Genomic DNA, 10540 nt, shown 5'->3' with positions numbered 1-10540 from the left:
TTTTTTTTTTTTTTTTTTTTTTTTTAATATATACAAATTTTAATATTAAATATTTTGTTTTTATTATTTAATCAAAATTATTTACGACTCTATATTTTAAATTCATGGTACTAAATTTTTAATAGTGACTTAAAGTTTGAATACGTATATTTATATATATATGTATTTTTTTTTTTTTAATATAATAAATATTCTTGTAAAAGTTATATTCCTTTTTTTTTTTTTTTTATTTTAATTTCTACTTTAATTTTTCAATACATTTAAACATTTTATAGGTTATTTTATCTCTTTTTTTATTAATAAGTTTGTAAAAAAAAAAAAAAAAAAAAAAATAATTTGTTTAATAATTGTGTTATAAATATTTTATTTTTTATAACTATATTATAAATCCCTTTTAAATATATATAAATTCTTTTATATCTGTTTAACTTTAATATTAACTAAATTTCTTATATATTTTTTATTCTGTTAAAATCAGAAAAAAAAAAAAAGATATATAACTACTCCAAGATAATTTCATAAACATTTGTATTTATATAAATATTTTATATTGTATATTATTTTTTACCTTACAACTAATTTCTACAAATTATACGATTCATATATTTTTTTTTTTTTTTTTTCATAATCACAAAAGAATTTGAATTTAAAGATTTTTTTCTTTATGATTTAAATATTCTTTATATAATTAAAAAGTATTAAGAAAAGCTTGATGAAGAAGTAAATTAACAAAGTAAAAATATAGAATGTATAATAATAAGGAGAAAAAGAGAAAAGAAGAATTTTATGAACGAGAAAAGGATACAGATAATAAAAGAAAAAAGAAAATGATTAATAACAAAATATTGAAAAGTACATTATCTAATAAAAAAAGTATTAACAAAAAAATTGAGAAAAATAAAACAAAAAAGAATTTACTTAAGGCAGGTGGTCTGATAGATAAAAAGATAAATTTTAATGAAGAAACAAATAAAAAAAATAAAAAGAAAAATATAAAAAAAAATAGGATAGTAAAAAATGGTTCAAATAATAAAAAAAAACATATAGGAATTAGTGGGAATATAAAAAATGGGAAAAAAGTAGTAGCGAAAAAAAAGATAAATATGAATGAGAACAACACAAATAATATTAATGAAAAAGAACAAGTAAAAAAAGGGGTAAATGAACAAATTGATGATGAAAAAGATAGATATTTATTGAAAATAGATGAGGATCCTTATTTATTAAAAGATGCTAAGTATATTAAAAAAAGTGAATTATGGAAAAATAAGCAAAGAGTATTAATTGTACGTTCCCCGTTAAAAAAAAAAAATTGTAAATCATTTATAGAAAATCTAAAATTATTATTACCACATCATAAAATAGAAAATAAATGGGATAAGAAATTAAATAAAAGTGAATTAAGTGAAATCAGTTATAGTAGAAATTGCAATAATATTATATTTTTTGATGTAAAAAAGAAAAGATATTGCTTATGGATATGCAAAAATTTAACTGGGCCTTCTTTATATTTTGAAATATTAGATTATATACCTTTGCATAGTTTGATTTTTTCAGGTAATTGTTTATTATATTCTAGGCCACTTTTAATTTTTAGTAAACATTTTGATGAATTAGATCATTTAAAGATAATTAAAGAAATGTTTATCCATGTGTTTGGAACTCCTAATTATCATCCCTTAAGCAAACCTTTTTATGATCATTGTTATAATTTTTTCTATATAAATAATTTAATTTATTTTAGGCATTATCAAATATTACCAATAACATTAGCTGACTCAAATAATATTAATAAACAAAAACTTGTAGAAATAGGTCCCAAATTTACCCTACATATCATAAAAATATTTGAAGAATGTTTTAAAGGGAGAATTCTTTATGAGAATGTAAAATATAAAAATTATGTTACACCTCAACAAATGAAGTTAGATCAAAACTTAAAAAAAAAAATGATTAACATAAAAAAGAAAGAAAAAAAAATTAAAAAAATTAAATCAATCAATAGATTAATTAAAACAGATATTGACTTTTAAAAAAATATGTATGTACAGATTTGCTTAATATATTTCAAATTTTATTAAAATACTTATATATGTCAAGCATGTTTAAGCATATATATATATATATATATATATATATATATATATATTTTTTAAAATTAAAATATACATAGACATTTTTATTTTAAAAATTTTTTTAAAACAAATTAAATTTATATATATATATATATTAATACAGCATCTTTTTTTTTTTTTTTTTCTTTTTTTTTGTTTTAAAAATATTTTATTCATAAATCACAAAAAAATTAAAAAAAAAAAAAAAAAAAACTATAATAAAATTCATAAATAAAAACAAAAACTTTGAATGAAGATTAATAAATGTAATATTCTTTTGTAGTTATACAGCATAATAAAAAAAAAAAATTCTTTTAATGACGCAAATACAACATATAAAAAACTAAATAATTTTTTAAATATATTAGATATTATAAAAACAAATGAATTCTATTTTACTCATTTATTCATTTGTTTTATTTTATTTTATTTTATTTCATTTTTTTTTTTTTTTTTTTTTTTTTTTTTTGCCCATATAAGAAATGATATAAAAAAAATTATAATTTTATATATTTATAAATACATTCGTATTTATAGAAAAAATAGTTTCTTTGTGAAGCGTTTCTTTAAATAAAAAAAAAAATTCAAAAAAAAAAAAAAAAAATAGGTGGAAAATATAATTAAAAAGAATAAATGAAAAATAAATTTTTTAATAGAAAAATATATAACTTGAAATTATTTTATTTCTTTTTTTACTAATATTTATCATATAATAAATATTAAAAAAAGAATTAAATTTTGAAAATGTCATTAGCAAGAGAAAAATATCTTAAAAGAAAAAGGGAATTATTAGAAAACATAAATTTAATTGATATTGGAGAAAAAAAGGAAGCAAACTTAGAAAAAAAGAGAGAGATAAAAAATCAAGATAATGAAAATAAAAATGATAAAACAAATAAATCTATGTCACAAAATGTTGAAAAAAAAAAAAGTGATCATAAAAAAGAGAATGAACTAAAGGATTTAAAAAGTACCAGTCATAATTATAAACCATTAATATATACAAATGAAGATAATAATGATATTAAAAATCCAAATAAACTAATTAAGAATAATATAAATGATAAAATTTTTAATAATAAAGAAAATACTTTAAATAGAAAAAATATTGATAATTTATTAGATAATGACGGAAACAATAATTTAATGAAAGATACTAATATTAATAAAAATATAAATAGTTTTTCACCTATAAATTATTATATTCATAACAAAGAATCAGGAGTGAATAATGATAACGATAAAAAGAAAATAGTTATGAATAATATATATGAATTAATAAATGATTTAAACAATATAGATATAAATAATAGTTTAATATTATTAATATATGTGTGTAAATTATTATTACATATGTGTGCAAAATCAAAAGAAAATCAATCTGTTATGAACACGTCATTAACATCGGTAGAAATGTTAAGAGAAATAAAAAATAGAAATCGCAAAAATATAAAATTATTAAAAATAAATATTATAAATAGCGTATTAATATATTTATCAAATAAAAGTGAAGAGATATACGAAAATAATTCAAAATTTATAGGTACAAATAACGAAAATTTTAATGATATATATGAAAAACATAAAGAAATTAAAATAGAAGAAAAATGTATAGATATAGAAAATATTGGTATAAATATAATAATAAAAGTTATATATATAAAAAATATTAAAAATTTATTATTTAAATATTTGTATCACTTAAATAATACTTGCAAAAATGCAAATGATGCAAAAGCATTAAATAACAATAATATGATTAATTTAAGTAATATAAAAAATAATGACAAAGTAAAAAATGAAGAAAAAAAAATAGTAACACCACCTTTAAATGAAAATAAGGATATACCTATAGATAGTAGTGGTAATAATTACAATTCTTTACTACAAGAAAATGAGAAAAAAAAAAAAAAAATAAAAAATAAAGGAACAAAAGGTAATAATGAAAGTTATATAGGAGAATATAATATGAAAAACAAAGAAGATAACAAGAATAATAAGATCAATTATTTAGAAAATTTGATAAATGAGCCGACAGCAAAGGAAAAAAAAATTAAACAAGAAAAAACAAATATACTTTCAATAATTGAGGCACCAACTGTAATAGAAGAAATGAGAATAAAAAAATTTCAAAAGAAGGATGATTCTGTAAAAATTATATGTCCTTATTTAACAAAAAAAATTTGTCAAAAGCATAGTAAAGATTGCAATAAGGTACACTTTAAAAAAATTATATCTGAGCATACTGATCCATCATTAGGGGATTGTTCTTATTTAGATACCTGTAGACATATAGAAACTTGTAAATTTGTTCACTATGCAGTAGATAAAGATGATCAAATAGTTAATAATCAGCAAAATATAAATGAAGAAAAATTATCTATTTGTAATATAAATGATAATACATATGGCCCTCAATGGATTAGATGTGATTTAAGAAATTTTGATTTGAGTATTTTTAATCAATATGTTAGTGTAGTAATGGCTGATCCACCTTGGGATATTCATATGGATTTACCTTATGGTACTATGACAGATAATGAAATGAAACATTTACCTGTACAGTTAATACAAGATGAAGGAATGATCTTTTTATGGGTAACTGGAAGAGCAATGGAATTAGCAAGAGAATGCTTGCAAATATGGGGATACAAAAGAGTAGAAGAAATATTATGGGTAAAAACAAACCATTTACAAAGAATTATAAGAACAGGTAGAACTGGTCATTGGTTAAATCATTCAAAAGAACATTGTTTAGTAGGTATAAAAGGTAACCCAGTTATTAATAGAAATATTGATTGTAATGTTATTGTGTCAGAAGTTAGAGAGACTTCAAGAAAACCTGATGAAATTTATTCAATTATAGAAAGATTATGTCCACAAAACTTAAAAATTGAACTTTTTGGAAGACCACATAATTGTAGAAATAACTGGATCACTTTAGGAAATCAATTAAATGGTGTCGTTTTACATCATCCCCAAATAAAGGAAAGATATAACAAAGTAGCATCTCTATTTAACTTGCCTTTATGTGAAAACTGAAACCGTAAAAAATGAAATATAAAAATGGATAGTAAAAAGTATATCTATAAAAATATAATTATAATGCATATTAGAATTATGCCCCTAAAAAAGAACGGAAATAGGATTATATGGATCAAATTATAAAAATAGAATTATCCCAAAAAGTTGAAATCATAAAAATTAGGTTACAAAAGAATAATAAAAAATAAAATAATTTTAGTAAAATCATAAAAAAATAAATGATAAAAAAAGATTTTAAATTTAAAATAAAGTTTTTTTTTTTTTTTTTTTTTTTTCAATTATGCAATTAGACATCATATAAACAATTCGAATTCGTTTAATATTTACTTTTTATTATTCTTGTTTTTTTGTATGAATAATTTTTTTTTATTATTATTTTAATGATTTTTAATAAATTTGTCTTAATGATTTTTTTTTTTTTTTTTTTTTTTTAATNNTTTTTTTTTTTTTTTTTTTTTTTTAAAGAAATTTCATTTTTTAAAATATACAATATAAATACATTTACAAGGATATGTCAATATATTTATTTATTTTTCTTTTTTAAATTAAATTTTTCATTTAATTATATACTCTTAATATATAAAAAAAAAAAAAAAAAAATAAAAGTACATATCATTCAAAAAAAAAGAATTCCCATAAAAAAAAAAAAACTAATTTTTCCTTTTATTTATTTTTTAGAGAAAATTGTTTTATTTTTATTTTCATATTAACTTTTTAATTATAAAAAAAATACATAATTACTTCAAAAAAAAAAAAAAAATGTAAAAAATTTCATTTGAAAAATAATTTTTTTTTTTTTAATCTATTGATTAAAAAGAATCATACGTATAAACAACCGAGTGTAAAACTAAACATTAATTTATAATTAACCTTTACATATAACACCTTTATTTAGCTATGATTTTTTCTTCTGTTTAATAATTAAATTTGAAAAAAAAATCTATAAATTAAAACTAAATTTATTGATATTATTTTAAACACTGGATAAACAAAAATAAATATATCCAATTTTTTTTTTAAAAAAGTAAAATAAGTTTTTTAAAAATTATGTAAAAATAAAATGAGAAAAATATGGACCCCTATAAGAAGATCAGAAGATCAAAAAATAATCAAAAATAATTATGATGAAGAAGAAAAGGAAAACTTTGAAAAATCTTTACCGAAGGATTTTATAGAAAACAATAGAAAAAATAGAAACCCGTATTTTGAAATAAAAGAATCTACTTGTATGTAAATATTATAGAGTGAATTTATATAACTATAAAAATTAAAATATATTAAAAATTAAAAAATATTTATAAACTACACATAAATATACATACATTATATGCTTTAATTTTATATTTAACATATGAAAATTTCAAGTAATAGAACAAAAAGAAAAAAAAGAAGCTCAAAAGATACTAGCTTTGGAATTAAGGGACAAGTGTAGGTAAAAATTGAATTAGATATATAAAAAGTAAAAAAATTAGGATTTTAAAAAATAAGTTGAAATAATATTTATGCTTTATTCGAAATTTTTTCCACAGAGCAGAAATTGATGAATATGTGGAATGTTCAGTAGGAAGATTATGGACAATTTTAAAGTGCAAAGATTTAATGGTTAAAATGAGGAAATGCTTAAAAAAATACGAAAATCTTGAAGTAAATAAGCATATTAGAAACATACAAATAAACTATCATTTTATTAAAAAATATTTTTTTGTAACATATGTATATATTTATATGTTTTTTTTTTTTTTGTTTAAGTATGTCAAATTCAGAGAAAAACAAATACTTGAAGAAAGAAAAAAAAATGGCACAAGTTTACTTAGATCAGATGAAAGAGCAAGATACAATAGATTTGTATACACGTAAAAAAAAAAAAAAAAAAGAAAGATAATAAAAAATAATTAAATAATTATAAATACATTTGTAAGTGTTTATGAATAATTATATAAAATATTTTCAAAATTAAATTTTCTAAATATAAAATTTTCTTTTTTGCTCTTTTACTTTTCTGATTATTTTGTTAATGATATTTTATAGAGATAAAGAAAAAGGTTGGATCCCTGAAAAAAGAAACTGAAAATTTTTTGAAATTGAAAAATTTTAAATATAATTTTTTTCTTGAGAAAAATTCCTTATTAAAGAAATATTCAAACAAGTTATGTGTAAAATATACATAACTATATTAATTAAAATTTAACATTTGTTTAAAAAAAAAAAAATAAGACGATATTTAATATTATAAAATTTTTACATTTTATTTTATATTTTTATTTACAAGATACAATTACTTAAAAAAAAAAAAATATGATATAAAATTTTTTAAAATTCAATAAATATACCTTACAAAAGGTGTAGAACAAATATTATTTCAATAAATAACATGATACTTATCATTTTCTTTATCGAATATATCAATATTTTGAAAAATGTTTAAATATTTCATATCATAAAAGTTGAAATCAACATTAAAAGTGTTAAATTTTAAAAATGACGGGATTCTTTTAAAATAAACACATACATTATGATGTGACGAAAGTAAATGAGTTAATCTGCATTGTTCTGAACAATATGTTGCAATATAACATCCTTGACAGTACTCAAAATTATTTTTATTATATTCATAATGATGTATATTAGTATATTTATTGCAAACAGAATTCCAACAATAAATACCATAATTAATATTTTTCAAACAATAAAATTCACCTATAGAATTTTCTTGTTTTAAATCGTTAAAATAGAATCTGTTAATTAATGTTAATTCTTGAAGCATGATATTATCATTTATTGTTTGTTTTCTTTCTAAAGCACATTTTATAAAATGGTTAATTTTTACAGCAACTACATAAGTTTGTTTCCATGTATCATTATTTGTTAATGGATCTTTGATATAATATGCATTTTTGATTAAATTTGTCATTTTTAGAATAATGTTACAATGTTTCCTTTTAATATATATGGAATTTAATTTGTATAAACATAATAAATCAGCTGTGAATAATAAAATATCTCTACCTATTAATATATTCATATCATCATAAAAAATATTATCGAAACATTCCAGCAAATTTATTTGACTATCATTAATTTTTTCAAGACATTTTTTACTTGATATTCCATATAAAAATTCTGTTATCATTAAAAAAAATGAGTTAATAAAATTTAAATATTTTTGATTTAAAACCACCCTTTCAATATTATTTTTTTTTAATGAGGAAATTATTATACTAAAAAATGAAGAGTCAAAAAAATTCTCAACTATATTTTCCATATTTATGTTTTTGTATTCTTTAAAAAAAGGAAAAAAATTTCTAATTGCGTCAATATGATAATTTAAACTTGATATAACAATATCATTATAAATATTATCATAATTTTTTTCTAGTATCATATTTATTCTAACCTCGCAATATTTATAAGTACACAATCTCATTAACAACCTATAAATACTTGGAATACCACTAAATAATATTCCTATAGTTAAAAATAAATAAAAAAATCATTATTAAAAATTAATATCAAAAATTATATTTTTAATTATTAAAATTATAATGTAATACACTCATAATACAAATAATAATATACATTTATTTATACCTGTAAAAATATAGTGTGAAAATTTGTAAAATTTTCTGTCTCTTCTTGAATACGTGAATTGATCAAGAACAGCAACATCATTATCATAGTTAAATAAATAAGAATAAAATGAATTTTGGAGAGAATTCAAATTTTCTATTGTAAGGGGTATCCATATATTATGTACAAGTTGTATCCAAAACTTTCCATTATCTATATGTAAATTTAACATATTATTTACAAATATTTCATTTCTATATATTTTATCTAAATTTGTTTTTAAATATATATCAGAAATGTCATTTTCATTTATATAAAAATCTCCTTTATGAATATAATTACTTCTAACATATTTTCTAATTTTTCTTAATCTATCAATATCTTCACTAGGATAAACATAATGATAATTGGTAATGAATAACTTCAAATACTTATATTTATCTATTCTTTCGTCAAAATCTGGATTGGTAATTATATTTAAAATATCAATTACTTCATTTATGTCTACTAAATCACAATTAAAATTTAAGTATTGAACTACCTCCTTGCATCTTTTTTCAATATCTCTTAAATAGTTTTTTTCTGAATCTTTCCCACAAATATTATAATTAGTATATTCTGTATTATATGAATCACGTTTTTTTTTAATTAAATTTTTATTAATATCTCTGGGTCTAAATTTATATTTATCGTGATTTTCTACTTTATAAAATTTTAAATTATTTTTTATATCGTTACATATTTTTTGTATTTTTTTTAAATGAATACAATCTTCGCTTACATTTTTCTTGGATAAATATAAAATTTCATTATAATTTTCATTAATGCAAATAGGATATGTACTACCACAATCTTTTGAAACATCTAGTCCTACATTTTTTAAATTAGTTTTACTTTTATCATTCATAGCAACTTCTTTGATTTCATCACTTTTTCTAAATAATAAACTTTTTTTATGCTCGTCTTTTACATTTTCATTTAATTTTCCCTTCTCATCTTTTTCTTTTGTATAAAATTCATCTTTTTCACTAATTTCCTCCTCATTTTTACTATTTTCTTCAAATGCTTCGCATGGTTTATATTCATCATAAATTCTCTCTTTATCATGTACAAAAATATGAATTAAGTCATTTAAAGATTTTATTTCTACTTTCTTTTTATAATTCACTAAAGTATCACAATTTTTAAATAAATCAAAAAAATCATCGTCAGTATTAAAATTTGTTTTTATATTATTTGAGTTATTCTCTATACAATCCATTTTTATATTTCTATCTTTTTTTCCCGTAAAATATTTTTACAAATCAAACACACATGCATATTTATTCATTTATTTTTTAAATAAATAGATAAGGTTAATATTTTATAATATATAAAAAAATTAAAATAAATTTACTGTAATTTATCAGAGTAGTGAATAATGAAAAAATTAAAAAAAGGAATTACAAATTTTTTTATTTTTGTACAACTTACAACATATTATGAGTGCACACACATAAAACATAAATTAAAAGAATACAAAAATTTAAATTTCTTAATGTTTACTAAAAATGTGAACAACAAAGATATATAATTGTATATTTTAATTATTTACACCTATTTCCATATTATAATTTATGAAGTATAAAAATACTTATTTTTTTTATGTATTTAATTATAATACTGTAATTAAAAAAAAAAAAAAACAAAAACAAAAAGAAAAAAGTAAAAATATATTTATTTATTTATATTGAAAAGTAAAACATAAAAATTATAATACTATTATATTTTTTTCTTTTATTGAAAATTATATAAAGGTCTAACTTCAAGCATCA

At 18.0% G+C, this 10540-nt stretch overlaps 4 protein-coding genes across 4 annotated transcripts; 3 read left to right on the top strand and 1 right to left on the bottom strand.

Moving 5' to 3' along the window:
- Positions 1 to 746: 746 nt before the first annotated feature.
- On the top strand, positions 747 to 2033 carry PGAL8A_00095500 (ribosome biogenesis protein BRX1 homolog, putative; the record flags this gene model as incomplete). Its single annotated transcript, XM_028672143.1, has 1 exon — positions 747 to 2033. The coding sequence occupies one exon, from the start codon at positions 747 to 749 to the stop codon at positions 2031 to 2033; it is 1287 nt and encodes a 428-aa protein (XP_028526071.1).
- An 825-nt stretch (positions 2034 to 2858) lies between these two features.
- On the top strand, positions 2859 to 5156 carry PGAL8A_00095400 (mRNA (N6-adenosine)-methyltransferase, putative; the record flags this gene model as incomplete). Its single annotated transcript, XM_028672132.1, has 1 exon — positions 2859 to 5156. The coding sequence occupies one exon, from the start codon at positions 2859 to 2861 to the stop codon at positions 5154 to 5156; it is 2298 nt and encodes a 765-aa protein (XP_028526070.1).
- Positions 5157 to 6219: 1063 nt separating this feature from the next.
- PGAL8A_00095300 (conserved Plasmodium protein, unknown function) lies at positions 6220 to 7227 on the top strand (the record flags this gene model as incomplete). Its single annotated transcript, XM_028672121.1, has 5 exons — positions 6220 to 6385; positions 6525 to 6591; positions 6689 to 6803; positions 6909 to 7012; positions 7188 to 7227. The coding sequence occupies 5 exons, from the start codon at positions 6220 to 6222 to the stop codon at positions 7225 to 7227; spliced, it is 492 nt and encodes a 163-aa protein (XP_028526069.1).
- Positions 7228 to 7518: 291 nt separating this feature from the next.
- PGAL8A_00095200 (conserved Plasmodium protein, unknown function) lies at positions 7519 to 9987 on the bottom strand (the record flags this gene model as incomplete). The annotated part of the gene is made up of 2 exons (XM_028672110.1): positions 7519 to 8624; positions 8748 to 9987. 2 exons carry the CDS (start codon positions 9985 to 9987, stop codon positions 7519 to 7521), a joined length of 2346 nt encoding a protein of 781 aa, XP_028526068.1.
- Between the last annotated feature and the right edge of the window lie 553 nt (positions 9988 to 10540).

Source organism: Plasmodium gallinaceum (genome assembly GCF_900005855.1).
Source record: "Plasmodium gallinaceum strain 8A genome assembly, contig: PGAL8A_v1_62, whole genome shotgun sequence".
Lineage (NCBI taxonomy): Eukaryota > Apicomplexa > Aconoidasida > Haemosporida > Plasmodiidae > Plasmodium > Plasmodium gallinaceum.
Note: the sequence above shows the minus strand (reverse complement) of the source record. Positions and strands in the feature narration are given on the sequence as shown.